At 54.0% G+C, this 24,704-nt stretch overlaps 1 protein-coding gene across 10 annotated transcripts in view; it reads right to left on the reverse strand.

The window, feature by feature from the left end:
- Positions 1-837: 837 nt before the first annotated feature.
- The window catches only part of USP40 (ubiquitin specific peptidase 40), an 89,219-nt gene continuing 65,352 nt past the window's right edge, over positions 838-24,704 (reverse strand). For 3 of the 10 annotated variants that reach the window (XM_058665128.1, XM_058665127.1, XM_058665132.1), the window contains 9 exons: positions 21,397-21,471; positions 19,450-19,576; positions 14,271-14,365; positions 12,928-13,046; positions 12,170-12,235; positions 5,779-5,989; positions 5,574-5,669; positions 3,141-3,235; positions 838-1,199 (listed from right to left, as the gene is read on the reverse strand). In XM_058665128.1, coding sequence (XP_058521111.1) covers positions 1,091-1,199; positions 3,141-3,235; positions 5,574-5,669; positions 5,779-5,989; positions 12,170-12,235; positions 12,928-13,046; positions 14,271-14,365; positions 19,450-19,576; positions 21,397-21,471 — 993 coding nt within the window. In that variant the 3' untranslated portion in view covers positions 838-1,090. Of the gene's footprint in view, positions 1,200-3,140; positions 3,236-5,573; positions 5,670-5,778; positions 5,990-12,169; positions 12,236-12,927; positions 13,047-13,840; positions 14,173-14,270; positions 14,366-19,449; positions 19,577-21,396; positions 21,472-24,704 lie in introns of those variants that run through there. The other 7 variants (XM_058665133.1, XM_058665134.1, XR_009245515.1 and 4 more) reach the window with 7 other exon arrangements.

A 24,704-nucleotide genomic window follows, 5' to 3' on the forward strand; every position in this document is an offset into this window, starting at 1 on the left:
AATCTTGTCCCAGCCTCAGCGTGGGAGGCCACAGGCACTATCAGAGCCCAGTGTTGCAGAGAAAAGTTGGGTCGGTGGGAGTTCTTGCTGCAGCCTTCCCTCTGGGAAGTGGGGTGGCCTTTCTCCTTGCAGCCCCGCCACCCGGCTGGCCGTTCCCTAGGAGCAAGAGACCACAGTGACAGCTTGGAGGCTTTCCCTCAAGTCCGGTGCCTTTGCTTGCCCTTGGGAGGCAAGCCAGAGTGCAGCGGCACGTGAGAGCCAGGCCCACGGCTCCTGAAGTGGTTTATTCTTTCCTCCTCCACACTCTGGCCCCAGACAGAAGCAGCACAGCCTTCTCCAGGTCCAGGCTGGGATTCTGACCACATCTGGTCTGGTGTGAGTGTGCCGAGAGGCTGTGCCAGAACCCAAGGCACTGGCACCATACCTGGAGAGCTGTCGTGGGCTGTGTGCAGGCCCCCTTGGGGCAGTGGTGTGCTACAGCAGGCAGGCACAGGGGATCTGCACAGGCGATCTGCGACAGCCACAGGTCCAGGCCAAGGGCGCTCCCAGGCCTCACCTGCCCGAGGGCTAGTGTGACGCCATGCTCAGGGGAGCTGGGAGGGAGGCGGGAGCTCAGCTTGCATCTCCTCCTCCACATCTGGAGACGCAGCGGCCAGCAGACAGGGCAAGGACAACTTTCCTTCTTGGCCTCAGGTCAGATGGGTCACACATGGTGCTGCCCAGGGTGGAGACACTGACCTTGACAGTGAGTTGACCTCATCCAGGAGGGGCTGACCATGTGGCGCAATGAAGCCTGAAGTCAGGAAACGTGGTCCATCCCCCTCAGCAGGAGCTGAGGAAGACAAGGGAGGCGACAGCCCGTGTGCATCCCACGCTGCGGATGTGAGCGCGGTACAGAATGGTAGGGAAGGCCACCAGGGCAGGTGTCCTGAGGGACAGGGCAGCAAGCTGTGCCAGCCAAGGCCATCCAGGGCACCCGCCTGGTCTCGCAGGTGGCATCTGCTCACCCCCAGCAGAGTGTTTGGGATCTGGGGCCACACAGGCCAGTTCACAAGTGGCCGAAGTTTGTTTGCTGGGGGCCGTGCTGGTGCTACCGGAAGCTGCGCACGTGGATGGAAAGGCCAGCCTCGGGTCCGCGGGGCGGGCTGGGCATGGGCGCGCTGGAGGCTTCGCTGCTCTGCACACGGAGGGCTTCCCGGCTGTGGGAGACAGAGGTAGTGGGGCCTGGGCACAGGGTACCCTCAGTTCTGAGTCAGATGGCCACAGGCCACGGGCAGACCATCCCACAGGGGCGTGAGTCACCCTCTCCCCGCCCCTGTGGCAATAGAAGTGGGCTTGAGAAGTCTGCTTCCCTTCCCTTGACAGCCACACAGTGTGTGGGTATCGGAGCCCCCCCGATGCACCCACCCACCGTGTGTACGTGTGGCCCTGTCCTCGCCATCAGCCCAGCGCCCCACACCCCCGCCGCCAAAATCATCTGTGTGGCACAGCGGGCACTCCCTGGCTTGGCACCCGCTGCTCAGCCTGGTGGCTGTGAGCTGGCCCTTGCTTCCGTAGCACTGAGGACTCTTTCAGCTGCGCCTCAGGCACGGGTCCCCACGGGCATGGGTCAGGGTTGTGTGCGAACCAAGACTAGCAGGGCTAGTGACTCCCCAGCCCAGCAGGGGACAGTGCCAGTTCCTGTACACTGTGGTGGGCTGGCCCTGGCTGGGCAGTGCCATCCTAGCCACTGGGGCATCCTGCATTTCCTCCTCCGCACTGCCCACCCACGTCCTAACCTGCGCTTCCCTGGCGTCATCTTGCTTGCTTGCAACATTACAATTAGTGCGCCCTTTCACCCCAAGTCCCACCCGCAGGGAGCCATTCCGGACCCCCTCCACACGTGCGCAGTGGTGGCTGCGTGAGCACACCAGCTGATGGCAACATGGGGGGTGGCTGAGCACTGCTCCCCGCGTCAGCATCCACCCGCAGAGTGTGAGGCAGGGCTGCTCGGACGCTGGCCCCTCGAGGGGGGCTGACACCCCGCAGTCGGCCTCTGGGGTGGTTCTGGGATTGGAAGCACAAAACTCCCCAAGAAGTGAATGCAAATGTATGTGGGCATGCTGGGAGAGCACGTCGCAACCCCGCCTGGCTCTCAGACCCAGCTCTTAGGCCCACAAGGCAGGGCAAGTGAACGTGACCACAGCCTGGCTACATGTGACATGTGACAAGGTCAACATTCAAATGCAGAAAAAGCAGTGTCAGTATGAGACTAAACACAGATGTCTTAGCCTGGAAACCCTGACAGCCCGTCTTCGCGGTCAGAGGGTCACCAGGCCTCAGGGGAGGAGCTGGGGTGCACCCAGAGAAGTGAGTCCCCGAGCCGCCCGTCCCAGGGAGCACCCTGCCCAGGAGTGGACTGGTCCTGGAGCAGGCGCAGAGCTGGAGGGTGCACAGCACGGACGGCAGGCAGAGCAGAAGCCCGCTGCCAGGGAGGGGACCCTGGCGCTCCCGCTGGAGACCTGCCAGTGGGCCCCACCCCTGCACAGCCAGAGCTGCCTGCCACTGAGGGGCTGCTCGCATAGGCAGCCCGCGCCAGCGGTCCCCAGTGGAAGTCTGGGCTCTCAGAGCTATGCCCGTCAAGGCAGAAGCGGGCAGTGAGGGGGACTGAGGCTGCTGGTGGGCACGTGCGCAGGGCAGAGCGTGTGGAGTTCAGCCCCAGCCACGTGGGGTCTGGGAGGGCAGGTGTGGTCAGTGCTCCCCTCCCAGGCCCAGGTGACACCTGCCAAGCATGTGGCCTGTGAGACCCAGGCAAGGGGGCCCCCTGGAGCACAGCCATGGCTTGGGGTGCACTGGAGGAGGGGCTCCAGGCATTGGGCCAGGGGACAGCTGAGTCCGCAGAGAGGAGGGCCTGGAGGCTGGGGCTGGTGACAGGGTGCATGTCAGAGGGCGCACTATTTTAGATGACCCTGGGGAGTTGAGGACATGCAGAAAGTGGGGTGAGGCTGCAAGGCAGATCAAAGAGACAGGGCCCAGAAGGGCACCCCGTACCCCGCAGCTGGCCTCAGCAGCCTGCCGGCAGGAGAGGCCAAGCCAACGCAGACGGCCTGGCAGCTGCACGCAGTGGAGGAGCCCGCACGGGGTCAGGATCTGTCTGTTACCTTTTCTTCTTCCCCAGGGCGAGCTGCTTCTGGTTCTCTTTGCCAATGTCATCCATGGCTGTACTGAAGTCGGCGTCGGCGTCAGCTAGGAGGTTCTGCGGTCAAACAGCAGGCAGTTTTCAGGCTCCCATCAGGCTGTTCCACCCGTTTACAGCTGAGGAACAGGGTAACACCGGGCGGCCCCGGCCCTCCTCGCTCCTCCAGCAGGGCTGGGCCCGGGGCTTCAGCGCAGCGGGAAGCTGACTGACTGCTAGGAGTGAGCAGTGGCTGCTGCAGGTCTCACGGGCCCTCATCACAAAATTAAAAACTCTGGGCCTGGAGTGGTAGCCCAGCAGCTAAAACCCTCACCTTGAATGCCCCGGGATCCCTTATGGGCACCGTTTCTAACCCCAGCAGCCCCACTTCCCATCCAGCTCCCTGCTTGTGGCCTGGGAAAGCAGTCGAGGACGGCCCAAAGCCTTGGGACCCTGCACCCGTGTGGGAGACCCAGAGAAGGCTCTGGGCTCCTGACTTTGGATTGGCTCCACTTTGGCTATTGTGACCATTTGGAGAGTGAATCAATGGATGGAAGATCTTCCTCTCTGTTTCTCCTTTTCTCTGTATTATCTGACTTTTTAATAAAAATAAATCTTCAAAAAAATCAATAACTGAATTCAGTCTTCCTGCGAGTAACCAATCCTGTGGGGCCGCCTAGTGAACGACCCGTCTCCGTGTCGCTCCCAGCCCTGTGGCATTCCTTCCTGGCTCTCAGCGTCCCCGTCCCTCACAGCTGCACTGCTGCCCGCGCTCCTCCCAAGTGTCTACACGTGGCCTCACCCACCTCCCCTCACTGGGGCTCCCGAGGGCAGACTGGCTTCGCCCAGTGCTGCCCAGCACACGCCTGCACCTGCAGCAGCCTGGGACCTCTCCGCCTGCCGAGTGCTCCACCACAGCTAATGGCCTATCTCTGTGCCTCCAATCTCCTTCACAGAAAAGCTGCCTTTAACAACTTTTCTAATCTCTTTTCAAAATTTCCTTCTCATCTTCCATTTGCTTTTATTCCTCTGCGAGTTTAGCACAGTGTGTAGTAGAACTGGTGGGGGCTGGCACAGTGGCGCAGCTGGTAAAACCCCAATCTGTATGTGCTGGCATCACATATGGATGCAAGTTCAAGTCCTGGCTGCTCCACTTTTGACCCAGCACCCTGCTCATGGCCTGGGAAAGCAGCAGAGGACGGCTCAAGTGCGCCCAAGACACTCGTGGCCTCGGACAGCCCAGCTCTGGCCACTGTGGCCACGGGGTGAAGCAGCCAAGGGGGATGGAGGGTCTCTCCCCACCTCTCTCGTGGTGCCTGAGGGGCGAGCCCTTGAGCCTGACTGCAGTGCAAATGCTTGTGGAGTCCTGATGTGTGTGCTGCCTTGAACGCGCCCCGGGATCCCATATGGGCGCCGGTTCTAATCCCGGCAGCTCCACTTCCCATCCAGCTCCCTGCTTGTGGCCTGAGCAATCGAGGACGGCCCAATGCATTGGGACACTGCACCCGCGTGGGAGACCTGGAAGAGGTTCCAGGTTCCCGGCATCGGATCGGCGCGCACCGGCCGTTGCGGCTCACTTGGGGAGTGAATTATCGGACGGAAGAACTTCCTCTCTGTCTCTCCTCCTCTCTATGTATCTCACTTTGTAATAAAAATAAATCTTTAAAAAAAAATTAAAAAAAAAAAGACTTTTCCTGCTATTGCTAGTTCGCTCTAACTTCTTTCTTTAAAATCATAAAATGAACACTGGATTTAAATTTTTTTTTTAGGATTTATTTATTTTTCTTGGAAAGTCAGATTTCACAGAGAGGAGAGAAGGATCTTCTATCTGCTGGTTCACTCCCCAGGTGGCCGCCACGGCTGGAGCTGAGCCAATGTGAAGCCAGGAGCTTCTTCCGGGTCTCCCACATTGGTGCAGGGTCCCAAGGCTTCGTGCCGTCCTCGACTGCTTTCCCAGGCCATAGACAGGGAGCTGGCTGGGAAGTGGGGCTGCCGGATTACGAACCGGTGCCCATATGGGATCCTGGCGCATGTAAGGCGAGGACCTTAACCACTACGCCATCACGCCGGACCCTAAATTTTGTTTTTAAATTAACTTTTTTGAAAAGGAGACAGAATCTCCCACCTGCTGGTTCACCTCTCAAACGCGCCAACAGCCAGGGCTGCCGCAGGTGCAAGCTCGGCACACATCCTGGGCCGCCCGCGTTGGGAAAGAGACCGAGCACCCGAGCCATCTTGAAGCCTGCCTCCCTCTGGTCCACACTGCGGCGGAGCTGAGAGCGGCCCGGGCAGCTCCATCGCGAGGTTTACGTATTGGAAAGCCAGAGGACTGACAGGTGCTGAAGATCTAGCTGCTGCTCTCCGTGACATCATTTGGTCCTAACTTGTCCCAGGGCCAACCGACTGCTGAGCACCTTACCTTAACACCAACGATATCGCCATCTTTCAAGTAATATGGCGCCCCCTGCAAACTGTCTTGCTTTTTCTTCTTTTTCCTCTTGGTAACTTGTTGATTCTGCAGGAAAATGAATTATCTTCAACAAAACACAATTGTCACCAAGTTCCCTATCACTGTGCAACATTCCAGTTAGCCTACCCTGGGTCCACGAGCCCCGGCACCTTACCCAGCTGGATATCGGGAGCCATTCAAACTTCTCAGGAAAGTATTTGGCAATTTCGATTTTCTCCACAGGAAGTGAATAGAAACTGGCCACCTTCTGCCGGAGGGAGCTGGCCGTCCAGCCTCGGGCTGCGTCCCACACCAAGTCCTCGGCTGGCGCATACGCCCTCACCCCAGGAATGCGCAGCCGGGTCCGCAGAAGCACGTCCTGGGGACTGCACCAGAAAACGATGCCAGACTTGAACCAAATGAAGACATGGGATTGCCAGCCCACTAACACCTCCCCTCCCCCAGAGGAAACAACATGCCCTTCTTGAAGCCCTCCTTAAAATCACCCAGTGTCCTGGTAGGGTGCAGTGGGGACAAGCAGCGGCACCCAGCCCTCACCCCTCTGATGCAGAAAGACCAACCCCTCCTTCAGTGTGAAATCTCTGCCCATGCCGAACATGCGAGGCATGTCACATACATGAGAACTTAGTGGGCATGCGCACCCGCTCCCTTCCCAGAACTTCCACAGAACCTAATATCCATACCACCCCTACCCGCCCCCTGCCCCACGCAAGCCCTGTGAGACTGTAAGCCCAGGTCAGGCCTGTGGACAGCTGGTTTCCGGTCCTCACAATGCCTGGCTCAACATACTCCTTTCTCAAACTGTTGTGTGTCTCCACTGGAACACAAGGTAGATGAGAAACCCTCAGTTTTGATGCCCTGTCACCACAGTGGGATCTTGGCTCCCACTTCACCCCCTCGCTGAGAGCTGGCTCAGGTGTCTCATCCCTGGGGGGACACGCGGGACTGCGCCTGGCTGCCTGAGGCCTCTGGCTGGCTGATATCTCTCCGGGGCAGTCACTCTTGGTTTCTGTCACCTTGGTGGTGGCAGTGGCGGAAACAAAAGGGCAGCAGAGGGTGCTCCCTCCCACACCAGGCCAAGGCAACCCCCAACCTCTGCCTGCACCCCAAGGCACTCCAGGGAAGGTGCTGTGTGGACCTCCCAGCCCTACGCCACCTCAGGTATGTCTCCCCACTTCATGGTGTCCTCACCTGGGCCCTCTGGAGCCAGCTGGTTAATCCAGCAACTCATCCTCCTTTTACAGAGTAACCCCTAGAAGCATCTGGAATTTTCTGATTCCAAGCTCATTAATGCAGCGCAGGGCTCCCAGCCTCCCTGGCCCAGGGAGTGCAGGTCAGGCAGCAGCCTCGCCGTTGCTGGCCTTGAGCAGTGAGAGCAGCCAGAGCCTGGCCGTGCTCTGCCGGACCCGCCAGCACTGAGCCCATCCTGCCGTCCTGGCACTTTTGGAGTCAGACCTTCACTCCTCCTGTTTTTTTCTTCTCTGTTTCATCCCTGTCCTAATTGTGCAAGTGACAGTTTTTTCTAAATAGCTTTGATGTGTCCAGCCCCAGCGCACACACAGGTCCTTGGCCTTGTGCTTCGGCGGGATGAGCTGTCCAAGTCTCAGGTCCCTTTGCAGGTGAATTAAAACCACAGAGTTTACGAGCAGCCTGGTCCACATCATGCTGCCACAGCAGGGGGTCCCTTTCCAACGTCTGGCACGTGACTGAGTGAGAACAGCTAGAGAGTAGAGACCCTGCCCCCAGAGCCATTCAAGCAGCTCCTGCGATGGGCGGGCGTCCCGCGGGGAGGCGCTCCGCTCCCGGCATCCAGCAGGCAGCTCCAGGGCATGTGTGCCGTCACGTTGTGCCTGAACCCGAGTGCTCGCTGATGCACCGTCCATGGCACCTGCCGCTGGACATGCGTGCTCCTTCCCAGAGCCTTCCTGAAGCTTCATGACTGACTGATGGACACATCAGAAGTGAGCCCTTCACAAGCCCTCCCTGCCGCTTGGGGCTCCACTCGACGGCTCGGGTTACCACTGGCATCCCTGTTACACAAGCGCCCTCGGGTCTTCCCGCCTGAGCACAGTGACATGTACGAAGTTCTGATCTGACTTCCTCGCCTAATTTCTCATCAGAACAGGAAGCAAAGCACCCCCGCGCCGCCAGGTCTAGGGCAGTGAGCCCTGGGGAGGCCCACTGCGCTGCAGGGGAGGAGAGGGGGAGAGCCTTGGGGAAAGTGTGCCCCTGTTGTCCCAGCTGACCCGGTCCAAGTCGTGGAGACGCCTGGAAAAGGCTAGTTTCAGAGCCAGAAGCCAGGGAACTGTATCGTTTAAAAAAAAAAAAAAAACCCCAAAACCAAAATCAACTGCTTTGAGGCAGGTACTTGCATACCTCTCTGGCAAACTCTGTATCTGAGGTGGGCTTGCCAGGGAAAAAACTGAGGGCTCAGATGTGGGACGAGCCAGGGCTGGAGGTACAACCATGACAGCAGACAAGGCTGCAGCCCCAGGTGCACTCAGAACATCAACAAGAAGCAGGCCCCGAGAGGCAGGAAGGGTCAGCGATGTGGGCTGTGCATCAGGCTGCCTACGATGCCGGCATCATATCAGGGCACCAGTTCGCGTCCCAGCTGTCTTACTTCCGATCCAGCTCCCTGGTAACCCACCTGGGAGGGCAGCATCTGATGACTCAAGTGATCAGGCCTCTACCACCCACAGGGGAGCCCCGGACAGAGTTCGTGACTCCCAGCCCGGCCCGGTCACTGTGGCCACTTGGAGGGTGCAGGTGGAGGCCCTGACTATCTGTCTCTGTCACTCTATCAAGTGAATAATTAAAAAAAAAAAAAAAACCCTAGATGCACAGAAACTGTTACAAGGCACGAAGTATCAGCCACAGGCAGGAACTGGATCGGGAGGCGCACCAAAACGGTGGCCGAGAAAGCTGCTGCAGGGCTCAGCTACCCAGACGCCAATTCAAACAGCTGTTCAGGAACTGCATCAACTTTGCCTGAGCTACTAAGGAAGCCTGGCTTAGTCTAAAATACAAAGAAGGACCAGGGAAGACAGGGGAAGAGAGTTGCTGCACAGCCCAGCCCAATTCCGGGCAGATCACACACCGCCTCACTTCCCTCTGGGCGGGGAGCACAGAACATAGACCTGAAGCCTGGTGCCTGCAGCAGCACCGCCAGCCCTGGGCTGGACAGGGGCCCACAGGCCAGGACCTGCACACTGAGTCTCTGCATTCGCCAAGTGCCAATGGGCTGCTTCTGCACACAGCAGAGATGCCGGGGAGCAGGCCACTCCCAGCTGCTTCCCTGCAGGACATCTGTGCTCCAGTGGGACCGAGGCATTTCAGCCTGTCTCTCCACCAGCCTGCAGGGGCGAGGTCACGTGGCTGCCAGACCAATGCAGTGTCAGCCTGGGTGGCCAAGCAGCTGCCTCTGCCACCTCTCCTGGGCAGACACCAAAGAGCGGGACTCAGGGGCCCAGGAGTCGGCAGATTAGCACAGCACTGCGCTCAGAAGTCAGTGCCGGGACGGTCAGATCCAGCCGAGCAGCTCCCGGGAGCTCCTGTGCCCTCACGCCGGCGCCAAGTGCAGAGCCGTGTCAGGTACAGTTCCGCGGTGCCTGGCCGTGGCAACAGCCTTGCAAGGACAGATCTTTCTAGACACATTCTAAATTCAATCTGAACAACGCCCCAGCCATGGATTTAGGACACGCCCGGCACCCTCTAGTGCTCAAACAGTGACACAGGAAGAGCCGACCGGGAAGCCTCTCCTCAGAGCCCCGGTGCCGCCAGGACGTCCAAGGCTCCGCAACAGAGGCACACTGCTCAGACGTTCAGGAAGACAGATACAAACAAAGGCAGATCGTCAAGTTTACTCTCTAACAGAGAAACTAAACAGAGATGGAAGTCAACTAAAAGCTCAAACAGAAATCTTGGGCTGAACAGTAAACCAAGCAACGTTAAAAAATGGACAGAAGGCATCAATAGCAGGATAGATGGGAGAGAAGAAAGCCATAGTGAGTTCAATACAGGCTGCTGAAATACACAGAGCAGGAAAAACAACAGACACTGCTACAGCACCGAGAAGACAAGGGACACGGGGGCTCCAGGGGACAGCAAGCAATTCCAGAGACAACAGAAAACCCGCCCAAGCTCCCCAAGCCTAGAGAAAGATGAGACTGAGATGGGCAGAGGCCGGCAGGGCAGTCAGAGGCCGGCAGGGACCAGTCAGAGGCCGGCAGGGCAGTCAGAGGCCGGCAGGGCCCAGTCAGAAGCCGGCAGGGCCCAGTCAGAGGCCGGCAGGGCCCAGTCAGAGGCAGGCAGGGCAGTCAGAGGCCGGCAGGGCAGTCAGAGGCAGGCAGGGCAGTCAGAGGCCGGCAGGGCAGTCAGAGGCCGGCAGGGCCCAGAGTTTAGCACAAAGACCTTGCAACGCAGCTCTCCGAGGTGAGACAGAGTCCCAAAGCTGCGGGGAAGGGGGCAGGCAGCACATGAAGACGCCCTGACTGGCCTGCCGGCAGACTTCAAGGTCAGTATGTCATGGGATGTGACCTTCACAGTATGAAGGAAAAACTCCCTACTAGGACAGGGAATTAATAATCAGGACCCATAACAATCAACAGTTCAGGAACAAATAATTTAAAAATGTGCAATAAATCTGAATGGACACATTTTAAAGGAAGACAGACGTGTAAGAAACGTCCTTGTCATCATTGGTGTCCTCTCCCCTGAGCAGGGCTCTAATCAGAGGGTGGGGAGAGCTGAAGAGGAGGAGGAATGACCTGGGCACAGAGAACTCCTGGCCTGGGGTGGGGGCGAGAAGGAGCGGCGGTGCTGCGGGTACCCGGGAAGCAGCAGCGAGCCGAGGCCCAGGCCCCGAGCTGCTCAACAGGCGGCCCGCTGACTGCTGGGCTCACCGCAGCGAGAACACGCACACAGCTTACACCGCATCGCCCGGCACACGCACACACAGCACAGCAGCAATCAGTCACAAGAGAAGATAAATCCTGTTACTTGCGGCAACATGAAGTTCAAAAACGTCAATGTGACAGAATGGTGGAGCGCGGGCTGCCAGCAGCCAGGGGACGAGTGAGGGCGGAAGGGACGGGGAGGAGCTGCTAACCGGCTCCACGCCACAGACAGCGCTGGCGCCGTGCGGCACAGTGCAGGACCCAGACAACACGGCCTGCCGACATGCACACATACACATATGCGAACATAGGCACATCTGTGTGTAGAGCTTTACACAGATAGAGCCAGAAGAGAACATTTTTAAAGGTTTCACCAAACCAGATGTAGACATTGGAGGAAACAATTCAGTTACCTACACCCACCACTGCACGGCGTACAAAGGCACTGGGACATAACACAGTACCCCATAAATCTCTGCATGTCTTCATTAGCATGCTGTGTTTTCACTGTCCTGTGCTTAGCCAAGAGTCAGGGTGAGGTGGTAAGGCAGAGGGCTGCCTGGAGGAAGACCGCAGCATCGGGGGCCAGGCTCCTCAGGGGTGGTGCTGGGAGCAGGGATCTCAGCGAGGCCCGACTCCCACCTGCACCACAGGGAGGGAGGCCCCGCCGCTAGCAAGGTGCAGCGAACAGCTCTGGGCTCAGGGGCTCAAGCTGCTGAGGAGACGGGAGGGAGGGGGCAGGTGGTCAAGGCCGCCCTGAGGAAACAGGGACACCCTGGAGGCGTCCGAGGACAGAGGTGCCTGGTGGAGGGAGGGGTCCCGGGAAGGACCCTGCTGCTAGACGGAAAAGGACACGACGGCCAGCACAGACAGCGGAGGCCCTGCTCACTGCGCCACAGAGCTCACAGACTGCACCTACTTCCTCCAAGACCCCAAGTGACAAACACAGAAACCAGATGGCTCAGCAGCCTGTGAATAAATGTCCAAGCTTCCCAGCAACTCAAACACAGAGTCAAAGAGAACAGGTAATGACCCTGCATTTTTCACACCAGGAGACATTTAAGCGACACTTTAAGTCGTGCTGATTTGAGAGTGAGGCAAAATAATTGTAAATTCTGTTCACGGGAACATAAAACTAACTCACCTGGAAGAGATTTGAGCACGGACGCAGTGTGAAGTGTCCCCCCATCTGACCCCATCATTCCCTCCAGCAAACTACTACTGACTGGGAACTTGCGTGCCACCCCGACGGTGACGGGGCTGTGCGCTGGCACTGGAGGCGAGCAGCGAGCACGTGAAGGGCCTGTCCCCACGGGCAGCACGCGGCCCCGGGTCGTGCTCGGGTCACCGAGTGGCGGGTGCGCTGACCGACCCCGGGAGGAGCGTTTCTTCCACCTCAGCCTGGGATCAAAGTGCACTTCTCTGGAAGTTACTAGAATCAATTCTCCTTCACCGCTTTTATGGGAGAAGGATTCCAAGTTCTAGATACCAGACAGAATTTAGGTATGTTTCTAGACTTGCGTGTTTTAAGTTGTCGGACCACTTAAAAAGTGAAAAAGTGCCACTCACTACGTTAATCTGTACAGACATGAACTATCCTCTCTGACAAGGAACGTGAGAGCCGGCGTGCAGCGCAGGACAGCTTACCCCAGGTGCTCCTCCGCCGGCAGAGGCTCCAGGCAGACCCCAGCTCTCCGGCCCAGCTTACAGTCCCTGGCAAGAAGTGAGACAAATGAATGAGAGACAGTTCATTTTTAAAACAATTTTTTGATCGATTTTAAACTTATTTCCACAAACAACAGGTTATTTTTGAATACTTTACAAGAACGCTCCTGCTTCCGCCGGGGCAGAGCTGGAACATGTGCTTGCAGGTTTGTCTCGGTGCAGCCGGCCGCCGGCCTCCCCGCCAGGGACTGCTTGTGGGTGGCCACCATGACTGAGGGAAACCCGCAGCCTGCCTGCTAAGGGACTAACAGCACTAAAGGCCCCACGTGGCCTTCCCGTGGCCGTGCCGGGGAGGAGGAGCTGGCTAACAGCTTCCCAGAACAGAACCAGCCACCGTCCCCTGCAGCCCACGTGCCTCTTAATCCTGCTGCGGTCAGTGTCTGGCAAAGGCACAGGGAACACCAACCCCGTCTCAGGTAATAGGCCTCCTGTCACTCAACCTCGGAGTGACAGGAGATCCTGACTCCGACCGGTTCCTCCCACAAGCCCTCTCACTGCTCAGCCCTGCAGTGAGCGTGGCCGGGGGGACAGCCCAGCGGCTGGGGGGACAGCCCTGCAGTGAGCATGGCCGGGGGGACAGCCCAGCGGCTGGGGGGACAGCCCTGCAGTGAGCATGGCCGGGGGGACAGCCCTGCAGTGAGCGTGGCCGGGGGGACAGCCCAGTGTCCGGGGCAACCTACCTGAGCTGCTGCCGGTTGCTTCGCAGGAGCCTGCCGGGACGCCTACCCTCCACCGTCCAGGCCCTGAGGAAGGCTGGGGACGGGACAGCCCGCTCGGACAACGGGGGCAAAGTCATGGCCTAGGAAGAGAGAGAGATGTTTGTCACCAGGTTCGCAGGGCTTCTCCAAACATGCTACCTGAGATGAAAGGAGCTACACACAATGAAGCTGAGGGAGAGTACAAACCAAAGTCACGACAAAAATCACTGAAAGGAAAACCACGCTTCCTTCTCGTATTCCTGCTCTCTGCAACCAGCTTCAGAGAGCGAGTGTTATTCCTAAACCTGAGCCTGACCTGCATCAGGGCTAATACAATTCTGCAAAATGGATGCTTTGCCTGCAAAGTAACTTTTGCTTTTGAAATGTTTCAAACCTTTGCTTCCAATCAGAGGCCTAAACTGCCTGTTCTACTTTGGTAGGCGAGGCAACTTTAGCTGGAAGCACAGACAGCTGCCAATATTGCTCCCTCTGGAGCCAAAGCCAGCATTTCTAGAACTAAGACAGGGTGTGTGGGAGTAGCTTTGCTCTCGCTCTCCTGAGAACATGTGCTTGTCTGGGAAGCGTGCTTCGCCCGTCGCACACACACCAACAGCACTGACTGAGGACGGTCCTCAGCAGAGCTAAGCAGCCAAGTGCTCCTTCACCATCTGCGTGGCATCAGAGTGCTCCTCGGAGTTCAGAGAAATGGAACTGGCATAAAAACTGTGAAATCACGCAGTTTACTCATAACATGGGGTTTGCATGAGCTTCCTGAAGACCCCCTGGGCTTCCTGCAGCCTTCCCATTGGGATCAAAGTCTCCTTCCGTGCGTGGAGACACCATGGCACAGTACCACGTCAAGTTCCGCTGCTCCCTAGCACAGAAGCTCAGCCTCTGACCTTAAGGGAAACTGGGAACAAAGCTTTTCACTAATGACATTTAACACGTGGGTCACAATGGTACAAAACAATGTAAATAATGGAGAAAAGTGAATGCTTTACAATGTTTCAAGAAACCAGGTTTCCCTCAAAAATAAAAATGAGCTAAGCCACAGATCACTGAGGAGGTTCAACCACGAGCACAGCATGCCTGTCAGAGGGGGTCCCTGAGAGCCGCAGGGGCAGCTGGCAGGAACGGGCACCGGGGGCTGTCTGCGCCACGGGCATGTGCTGCCGCGCAGTACTTACCACTGAACATGGCATACAACAAATGCCATATCAGAACAGACTGTAGTTGAGGGAAAAGGAAATAGAAGAACAGATTAATATCTCACTGGAAGGAGTTGTTTGTATCGCAAGGAGGCGCGCTGCGGGGGGATGGCTGACCTGACACTTGAGATCCGCTAACGTGGCGTCTTCTGAGATTTCTATGTCTCCCAAGTAGAGCAGGGACGCTTCTGCGGGCAGGTCTCCAGGAGCACCTTCAAAAGGACACAGCTGGGTGTTTGTAAGCCACTGTGAACTTATTTTGTGTTTGTATAATATGCTCCCATGTTTTGATATTATAATAGATTTTTTAAATTTTCTTTCTTTGAAAGGCACAGTTACGGAGAGACAGAGAGGCCTTCCATCTGCTGGCTCACTGCCCAGGTGGCAGCAACAGCCAGGGCTGGGCCAGGGGCTATCTTGGGATCCCTGAAGTGGGTGGCAGGGATCCACGCACTTAGCCCATCTTCTGCTTTACTCAGGCCATTGGCAGGGAGCTGCACAGGAAGGGGAGCGGCTGGGACTTGAACCTATAGGACGCCAGCACTACAAGTGACAGCCTAGCCCACTTTGACACAACAGCAGCGCCCACAGTAGGATTTGATTAGAAGCCAACAATCTTTCCAGGTCAGCTCCCTCCTGACCTCAGAGAGGACCAGCATGTCCTTGCAGAATCCCACGGGATTGTACACTTGCACTGCCTATCTAGAATGTTCTTCTCCACAGCTTCTCTTCTTCAAAGATGGCTTGATTAGTACATTACTCTGTCCACATTACTTTTAAATTAATTAATTAATTTTTAATTTGGTGATGTTTACACAGCTGAAGAGGGTGCATGCTCATGCTGACCACCGACCACAGTGGGACAGTGGGATGGATCGAGGAACAGGGCAAAGAAGGCAAGACCATTATTTCCAATTTTCTTTTTCTTCTTCCCAGATTTGGGGGAAGGGGGCAGAGAAGACAGACGCCATACCCAGCATCCCAACTGCGTCAGCACCCAGGAATGGAGGACGGCCATTTGATGTCATCCCAGGGCCCCCACTGAGACCATGCTCTGACGGTTCTGCTCAAGTGGTTTCAGTAGTTCTGAAATGCTGATTTAATTGCTCCAGGGATGAGGAAATCCTTCCAAGGTCCTCTGGCTGACAGTCTACCTAAGAGTCTCCATTCTCCCAGATCCTTGCTGTCAAAGCCTGGCTGGGAGAGCTGTCCGACTCATTCTGCGCCCCATGCTCTGCTGTGGTACTAGATGTCCTCCGCAGGCCCCAGTGAGCCGCCACAGCCCCGTGTGCATCTGGGCATGCCGTCCACCGCACTGTCTTCAGCACCTGAGGCCCAGCTCTGACACATGCACTCCAGTCAGACCGCAGATCCTGCGACTGTTCCCCGTGGCTGGAGTTCTGAGTGCAGTGGTTCAGCTGGGGGGTGGGGGTTGAGGACACTGATCTGAAGTGACTCCAGACCTGACTCCTGTGTGTGCCAACCAGAATGGAGTCTGGCTCAATCCATCACCCACATCAGCCTACACACATAGTGGTTGCAGTTGCTGGGTTAATTCTGTCTCCAGTCCCATCCCTTCTACAAACCAATGGATTCTGTGGCCCTGCCCAACCCTGCCCACCATACACTCAGCCCTCACCTGTGGGAACTGCAGCCCAGGCCCCCCAGGCCTGGCTCCTGTGTGTGCCGGCATGTGCAGCAGACGGGTCCGGTCGGTCCCACATCCCACTGGCTCTCACACATACCAATGGGTGTTGGAGCCTAGCTCACCGCAGCCGGCCCCCAGGCCTGGCCCTAATGTGCCCCCATTCTTTACACTGGCTGGCTTGTGACTCCTGCCACAACCTGTTCTTCAGTCCGTGCCTGTGCACACGTCACACGCCTTCTCAAGAGCACAGCGTGGTCCGGAGAGGGCAGCTGCTCTACCTGTGCACCTCCCCACTGACTGGTATGACGGTGTCATACAATAAACATTTAAATAAAATATTTACTGAATGGAGACAGCTTGACAACAAGAAGTTTGTTTTTTTAAAAAAAGAGTTTACATAAAATACTTTCTCATGAAAAACACTGAATGTGAAAGCTGGTACTAAGGGCCTGGCATGGTAGCCTAGTGGCCCAAGTCCTCGCCTTGCACGCTCCAGGATCCCACATGAGTGCTGGTTTGTATCCCAGGGGTCCCGCTTCTCTTCCAGCTCCCTGCTTGTGGCCTGGGAAAGCAGTGGAGGACAGCCCAAAGCCTTGGGACCCTGCACCCGCGTGGGAGACTCGGAAGAGGCTCCGGGCTCCTGACTTTGGATTGGCTCAGCTCGGGCCATTGCGGCCACTTGGGGAGTGAATCAGTGGATGGAAGATCTTTCTCTCTGTCTCTCCTTCTCTCTGTATATCTGATTTTCCAATAAAATTAAATAAAATATTAAAAACATCTGGTACTAAATTTTAAATTCAATATTTTCACTCAGTCTCACTTAAATTTTTTGCCTTTGTTTTTGAAGAATATCACTGAAAAAATGCACGGTAACAATGTGTAGGTACAGTGTCCGTGAAGAGCTCTGCAGGGGTTCCCACTGGGGTTACTGTCACGATGTAGCAAGTAAATCCCCTACGGGCACCAGTTTGACATCCAAATGCTTCATTTCTAACCCACATCCCCACTGGCGCGCTCAGAGGGCAGCAAACGATGGCCAAGTGCCCGGGCCCCTGTACCCACCTAGGAGACCCACGGCAAGCTACTGGCCTCGGACCAGCCCAGCTCCAGCCACTGCAGTCATTTATGAGCCAGCAGATGGAACATTTCTGTCTCTTTCTCTATTTCTCTCTCTGTAACACTGCCTTTCAAATAAATAAATCAATAAATAAATCTTAAAAAAGAAAAAGAGTGGCTTAAGGAAGTTATAGGCTGGCACTCATTGAAGACACTTTTAGGAAGGATCCTAAATAATGAAACTTATTTTTCATATGATATGAAAGAATAATACTAATTAAACATGCTTATATTAAAAGAAAAAAGGAATTACTTCTCTATTTGAGAGTGACAGGGTGTGTTGAGGGGGAGACACAGCAGACAGAAGAGATCTTCCATTTGCCGGGCCACTCCCCAGATAGTCAGAGGCTAGGGCTGGGCGAGGCCAAAGCCAGGAGCCCAAACACCTGGGCCAAAATCTAACCAACCAACTAAACAAACAAAACTTTTGTGTTGGGCCCAGCACACTAGCCTAGTGGAAAATCCTCACTTTGCAAAATGTTGGGATCCCCTATGGGCTCTGAATCGTGTCCTGGGAGAAGCTCCTGGCTCCTGGCTTCAGATTGCCTTGGTTCCGGCCATTGTGGCCACTCAGGGAGTAAGCCAGTGAATAGAAGACCTTTATCTCTTTCTTGCCTTCTCTCTATCTGCCTTTCCAATAAATATAAATATTAAAAGAAACAAACAAAAAAAGGCTTTTCTGCCACTATTGATTTATTTTAAAAGAATTATTTCTGGGCCTGGCTCCAATCTTGGCAGCCCCACTTCCCATCCAGTTCCCTGCCTGTGGCTTGAGAAAGCAACTGAGGACGGCCCAAAGCCTTGGGACCCTGCACCCGTGTGGGAGACCTGGAAGAGCTCCTGGGTCCTGGTTTCGGATTGGCTCAGCTCCGGCCGTTGCGGCCACCTGGGGAGTGAACCATCGGACAGAAGATCTTCCTCTCTGTCTCTCCTCCTCTCTGTATATCTGTCTTTCCAATGAAAATAAAATAAATCTTAAAAAAAAAGGAGAGAATTATTTATTCCAAAGGCAGAACAACAGAAATGAGCAGAGAGATCTTCCATTTGCTGGTTCACTCGCCAAGTCCCTGCAACTCGGTTGAGGCCAGGTGAAAAGACAAGCCAGGAACTCTGTCCTGTCTTCCATGTGGATAACAAGGGCTCAGGTACTTGGCCATCTTCTGCCGCTCTCCCAGGCACACCGACAGGAAGTGGAGAGGAAGTGGAGTACCCAGGACTCAAAGCAATACTCTGGTGATGCAAGCAGCAGCTCAGCCAGCTGTACCACACACTGGCCCCTGATTTCATTTATTTATCTTTACAGAGACTAATTTTACTTTCAAAACCAGAGTTACACACACACACACACACACACACAGATCTTCCATCTGCTGGTTTGCTCCCCTAATGGCTGCAATGGCCAAAGCTGGGGTGGTCTGAAGCTGGGAGTCAGGAGATTTCTCCAGGTCTCCTGTGTTGATACAGGGGACGAAGGACTTGGGCCATCTTTTGCTGCTTCCCCAGGCCATTAGCAGGGAGACAGACTGGAAGTGGAGCAGCTGGGACTTGAACTGGTGGCATTCTATGAGATGCCAGCAATGCAGGTATCACTTGACTGGCTGGGTCACAAACTTTTAAAAATCATTTATACATTGGAAAGGTGGAATGATTTAGGGAACTGTCTCACTCTCCAACAGCAATTTTCACAACAATCAGGGTTGAGCAAGGCTGAAGCCAGAAGCAGGAGCATGACCTGGGCGTCCCATGTGGATGATGGGGGCCCATCCACTGCCTCTCAGGACACATTAGCAACAGAAGCAGAGCAGTCAGGACTCAAACCTGCCCTTCAGTGTGGGACCTGGGCACCCCAAGTGCCATAACCACCCACCTCAAATGAGCTATCCTCTACAATGAAGTGAAATTCTGCTTCGTCCACAGGCCATGCACGCACTGCAAGGAGCACACTGAATGCTGGGAAAGACCATCCCTTTGTGTTCCGTCAGCCCGTGAAATGACAGAAGTGGCCTTGCAGCAGCTCCTGATGCTCTGAAAAAGGCACAGTGGCCAGAAGCCATGCAGGATGCAGACTCCAGGCCTGGCTTCTGGTCTGGGGTGAGCAGGGAGGCGTGGGAACTGGCTAAAGCTTCAATGTTGTGTCATATGACAAATGGGGCCCTCATTGCCCTGAGGATCTTGACAGATCTCAGCGAGATGGGATGGCATGGAGGGTTAAGCCATGCGGAGGATGCCCGCAGGAGTGCTGGCTCCGGGCCTGGCTGCCTGGCTTCCAGTGCGGCTTCCCGCTAATGTACGCCCTGGAGGAAGATGACGGTCCAAGGGCTTGGACTCCTCCCACCCAATTCGGCTCTTGTCAGCATCTGGGAAGAAAATTGGTGAAATACAATCTGTTTCTCCCTCTTTCTCTACCATTCTGGCATTCATGTAATAAGTAAAAACTGAAAAAATACGAAGCTGTGGTTTTTATGGCATGACTTCATTTCCAACCTTATGTTTTACATCATGCCAGCCACTGTACTTTTGCCCTGTCCTCACCTTGCATGCAGGCAGCTCCCCAGTCCCCAGCCGGAGAAAGGGCACAACTGGTGGGGTCCTGATGACTCTTCCAGTGTCTGGAGGGCTCCTGGGCTTGGTACCACCAGACGGGCACCTTTAAGAAACCCTGAAGAATGAAGCAGTAAAACAACAAAAAAATTTTTTTTGAGAGGTAGAGACGAGGTGGGGGTGGGGAAGGAGAGGGACAGACACAGAGAGGTCCTTTCTGCTGCTGCCCCTGCCCGGGGCCCCAAATGGTAGGGCTGGTGGCAACACCAACCGCTTGGACTATGACCTGCCGCCTCTGCAAGCTCACAGGATGCTGGAGTTGGGAATGGACTGAGCCTGCGCACTCTGGTAAGGTGCACGGGCACCTCAACTGCTACACCCAATGCCTGTCACAGAATCTGCTCTGAACATTTTAAACATTTACTATTTATTGTTTTTATTGGAAACAGATCAGAAGCAGATCAGATTTACGGAGAGCAAGAGCGACAGAGAAAGCTCTCTCATCCACTGGTTCACTCCCCAGATGGCCACAATAGCCAAAGCTGTGCCGATCCGAAGCCAGGAGCCAGGAGCTTATTCCAGGTCTCCCACACATGTGCAGGGTCCCAAGGCCTTGGACCGTCCTCGACTGCCTCCCAGGCCACGGACAGGGAGCTGGGTGGGAAGTGGAGCAGCTGGGACATGGACTGGAGTCCATATGAGAACCTGGAGCTTGAGGGGGGAGGATTAGCCAATTGAGCTATTGTGCCGGGACCTAAGCTTTTTTTTTTCAAGCTTTAATTTTATTTTAATATTTATTACAGAGTTAAGACTTTTTAATAATATTTTTAGTAATATTTACCTACTTGAAGAACAGAGTAAGAGAGAGCGAGACAGAGATCTTCATACAATCTATTGTATATTACATACAGATTCCTATAAACAGATTGGTGAATTCACACTAAGTCAGCTACTTCTGCTCACCTCTTCACTGGTTAGTAAAGAACTTCGATAGATTAGTAATAGGAGATACGAATATGAAGGATAATAACGTAAAATATTTTAAATATGTTTCAAGAAATGAATATCAGAACACCTCTCTGTTGATCACTTTGGTAAACATATGCAAATTTGAACAACACTTCAACTAAGTAAATGTCAACCAGTACAACAAAATTCTGTTTCTTTAATGTATCAGGCTGTCAAAACACCATAAAGTGTAATCATTTCCTATGTTAGTAAAACGTAGGTAAATCTGAATTCTTCTGAATTGGTGGCAGAAGTATAACTGAGTGCAGAATTTTGGAGAGTAATTCAGCTATACCCTAACACGTGAGGAGCCCCAGGCCTCTGCCCAGGCACTGCCCATCTGGTGCCCTGCTTTCCGACACGCTAGTGCACGCACAGGAAGTCCTGTCTGCAGCCACACAGACCAACCTCCAGCTCCCAGCTCGGAAAGCTGTTACATCATGGGAGGCAATCCCAGTTCTAAGCATCTATCTTATGGACACACTCAAACACATACAACACGGCACATAATACGGCGCTTTCACACAAAGGAATACTATGTGCTACTACGTAGAATGTGGTATGGGATATGGGACAGAATGTCAGGGTAGGCATGAAAAGGGGATATTGCGGCTGCAACTGTGGTGTAGGGGGTTAAGGAGCCACCTGCAATGCTGGCAACCCCACATGGGTGTGAAAATTTGAGCCCCACTACTCTACTTTCAATCTAATTCTCTATAAATGCACTTAGGAAAAGCAGTGAAAGATGGCAGGTTTTGAAATGTATGATCAGGTTAAAATGTTAATTATAAAAAATAAAATTTATTTATCAGTTATTTAAAACTATATAGGAAGGAAAAATCTGACAGGATCTAAAGAAAGGTCTCTTTTAGCTGTCTAAACATTCCTGTTTCCCCACATGGGGACTTTACGATAACCACAAAGTCTTACCAGAGGAGGAAGTTTCCCCTCCATTACGAGCAAGGTGTCTCCGGAGGATACCATGAGCTCCTTCAGTGTTGCGCCCTGGAACACAGACATTCTGTTTTGACACAAATGACTTCTGAAAGGTACAGACCACTGCATCTTTTTTTTTTTTTTTTTTTTAAATCTCATACCTCTGGTTAGCTTTTGAAGAAATAAATGAATATTACAGCATATATTTAAGATGTTAAGACATCAGCTATGGCTACACAATAAGTACAGCCGTATGTATTACACTGTGTGGTGCTTAGGGGAAATTCAAAAACCAAAGATTCAAGGAAAGGGAGATGGATGAGATGAGAAATGAGGCTGGGTTGGAGTCACAGAGCTGGATGAAATCAGACAAGAGAAGGAAGTTGCCACAGGAACAAGGGCGATGTCAAAGCTGACAGTGAGGGCCCGGTGCAGTAGCCCAGCGGCTAAAGTAGCCCAGCCTTGTGCACACTGGGATCCCTAATGGGCATCAGTTCTAATCCCGGCAGCCCTGCTTCCCATCCAGCTCCCTGTCTGTGACCTGGGAAAGCAGTCAAGCATGGCCCAAAGCCTTGGGACCCTGCATCTGCGTGGGAGACCCGGAAGAAGCTCCTGGGTCCTGGCTTCGGATTGGCTCAGCTCCAGCCGTTGTGGCTGCCTGGGGAGTGAACCATTGGACAGAAGATCTTTCTCTCTGTCTCTCCTCCTCTTTGTATATCTGCCTTTCCAGTAAAAATAAACAAAACAAAACAAAACAAAACAAAACAAAACAAAACAAAACAAGAAAACCTTTGGAAACAGAACGGGACAGGAAGGGCCAGCAAAACTCAGAGGGACATGGAACAGACACAGAGGAGCCACTACAGATCCTGGGGGGTTGTCAGGCGTCAGCCTCGCTGCTGTGAGGGCCACTGGGGTCACATGCGGGAGACGCAGGGCAGGCTGTGGCCTAGGAGGCCAGCGTTGGGGACAGCAGGGAAGAGGCGGAGAAGCTCTGGAAAGCTGAAGCTGAACGTGAGAAATGAAGACACTTCAGTCTGAGGAGAGGTGACCAGTGTGGGAAGAGAAGCCATTTTTGAGGGAAAGCAAGTTGCATTCAGATGAACTGTTAATAATTTGGGAATTAACAGAGAAGAAAATGCTGAAGCTACCTGAATAAATGCCTTCTTGGGACATCTAAGACATATGTTTGGAAGATTCTTTGAGCTTCACTTCTTACTCAAGACAAAGTCCTGGCTAAGACTCAGAAGGGGCCTCCCCTAATGACTTAGGAAAGCTGGAATTTTTTTAAAAGATTTATTTATTTATTTATTTCATTTCATTTTATTCCAAAGTCAGATATACAGGGGAGAAACAGAGAGAAAGATCTTCTGTTAGCTAATTTACTCTCTAAGCAGCCGCAATGGCCAGAGCTGCGCCAATCTGAAGCCAGAAGCCAGGAGCTTCTTCTGAGTCTCCCACATGGGTGCAGGGTCCCAAGGCTTTGGGCCATGCTCTGCTGCTTCCCCAGGCCACAAGCAGGGAGTTGGATGGGAAGTGGGGCCGCTGGGATTAGAACCAGCGCCCATATGGGATCACAGCATGTGCAAGGTGAGGACTTTAGCTGCTGAGCTACTGTGCTGGGACCAGAATGTTGGACTTCTGCAAGAGTAACAAATTATGTTCAGTGCCACTGACTGTTATGGAACAGCAAGCAGATAAAGTCTGGGAAAAAAGGGACCACAGAGTCAAAGAGGCTCCAGGCTCCTGACTTCGGATCGGCTCAGCTCCAGTCCTTGCAGCTGTTTGGGGAGTGCATCATCAGACAGAAGATCTTCCTCTGTCTCTCCTTCTGTCTGTAAATCTTTTTCATAAAAATAAATAAATAAATCTGAAAACACCTGGGAAAAGAGGGAAGGTGACCACAACTAAAGCTCTCTCACAGCTTCCTCCGGGCCCACCTCTGAGTTGTGCGTTCAGACAGGGAAGGCTGCTGCTATCTGGATCAACAGTAAGCTGATCAGACAACTCAAAGTTCCCATGCCACACCTGCTCCTATGGTCGCCCTAACAGCTTGGCTGGAACTAGGTTTTGGATCATAGTCCAAATGATTGGTTGGTAAGATGAATTCTACATTATCTTGTTGAGAAACTCTGAGATTAAAATATTCATGATTCGAAAGTACCAGGTTTTTCTTCAGATTCTGTCAGTAGTTCATTTGTTCTCTGCTCTCTAAGAAATTGCTGTGGGGGACATGGTCTCTTTCAAAAAGGGATTTATCACAGATAATAGAAGTAACCTCCCGGATGTAGGCAACTGCCTATGTTGCCTTGTACCTAGACACGTGTGACACTGCTGGGAGAACAGCCAGCAGCTGAGGACACTCTGGGTCTGGTTAATGCAAGGTCTGTGTTAACTAAACCAGTGTGCCTGCATAGCTGCCTATTCTATTTAGCTATTAATGATTTATTTATTTTTACTGGAAAGTGAGACATACAGAGAGCAGGAGAGACATAGCCCACAAGAGAGCCAGAATGGGTGCAAGATAGCAGGGCTGGCTGCAACACCAGCTGGCAAGTGCTGGGACTGGGTGTGAGTTATGTCAGGTTGAACTGCAGTACCTCTTGGTACGCGCAAGATCTTGGGCTGGCAGGGGACCTGTCTGCACTCCCCGCTAGGCTGGCGAGCATGAGAACCAGGGCTTGGGGCAGGCCAGGATGGACAAGGTGGGGGCACCTGTCAGTGTACATGAAGGTCTGGGGCAGTTTGGGCTAATCTAAGCCACAGCACCCATGGATGAGCGTGAAAGCCAGATGGGACGCAGGCTGGGTTGGACCAGGCCGCAGCAGAGGCTGGCCTATGCAAAAACCGGAGATGGGGGTGCACCTGGTGGGGGTTATTTAAGGTCACCCCAACCAGGCTGCAGCACCCGCTGCCTGTATGAGGATTGGGCCTGTATGTGGTAGGCTGGCTGGGCTGGGCCACAGCACCCACTGGTTCGCATGAGAGATGGGGCTGGGATGGAAGTGAGCAGGCAGTTGCATCCAGTAGTATTTGTGCTGGCTGCTGCAGGTGTCAGACTGAACCTGACCCTGCGCTGGCTGGTGCATACAAGAGGCAAGTCTGAGGTCACTTCAGATGACATTTCTTGGGGGAGACTTTCCAATTAGATCACTGGAGTCAGACCTTGGCCACAGGGAAAACATCCCAGGATGTGTGGTCCAGCCTTGGAGTGCATGTATCAGAACTGGGCCTCCTCAGTTGCTGATGCCTGTATAGTGGACAGCATGCCCAGATGCACATAGGGGACATGACGGCCAGCT

This window comes from Ochotona princeps, chromosome 5 (genome assembly GCF_030435755.1).
Source record: "Ochotona princeps isolate mOchPri1 chromosome 5, mOchPri1.hap1, whole genome shotgun sequence".
NCBI classification, from domain to species: domain Eukaryota; kingdom Metazoa; phylum Chordata; class Mammalia; order Lagomorpha; family Ochotonidae; genus Ochotona; species Ochotona princeps.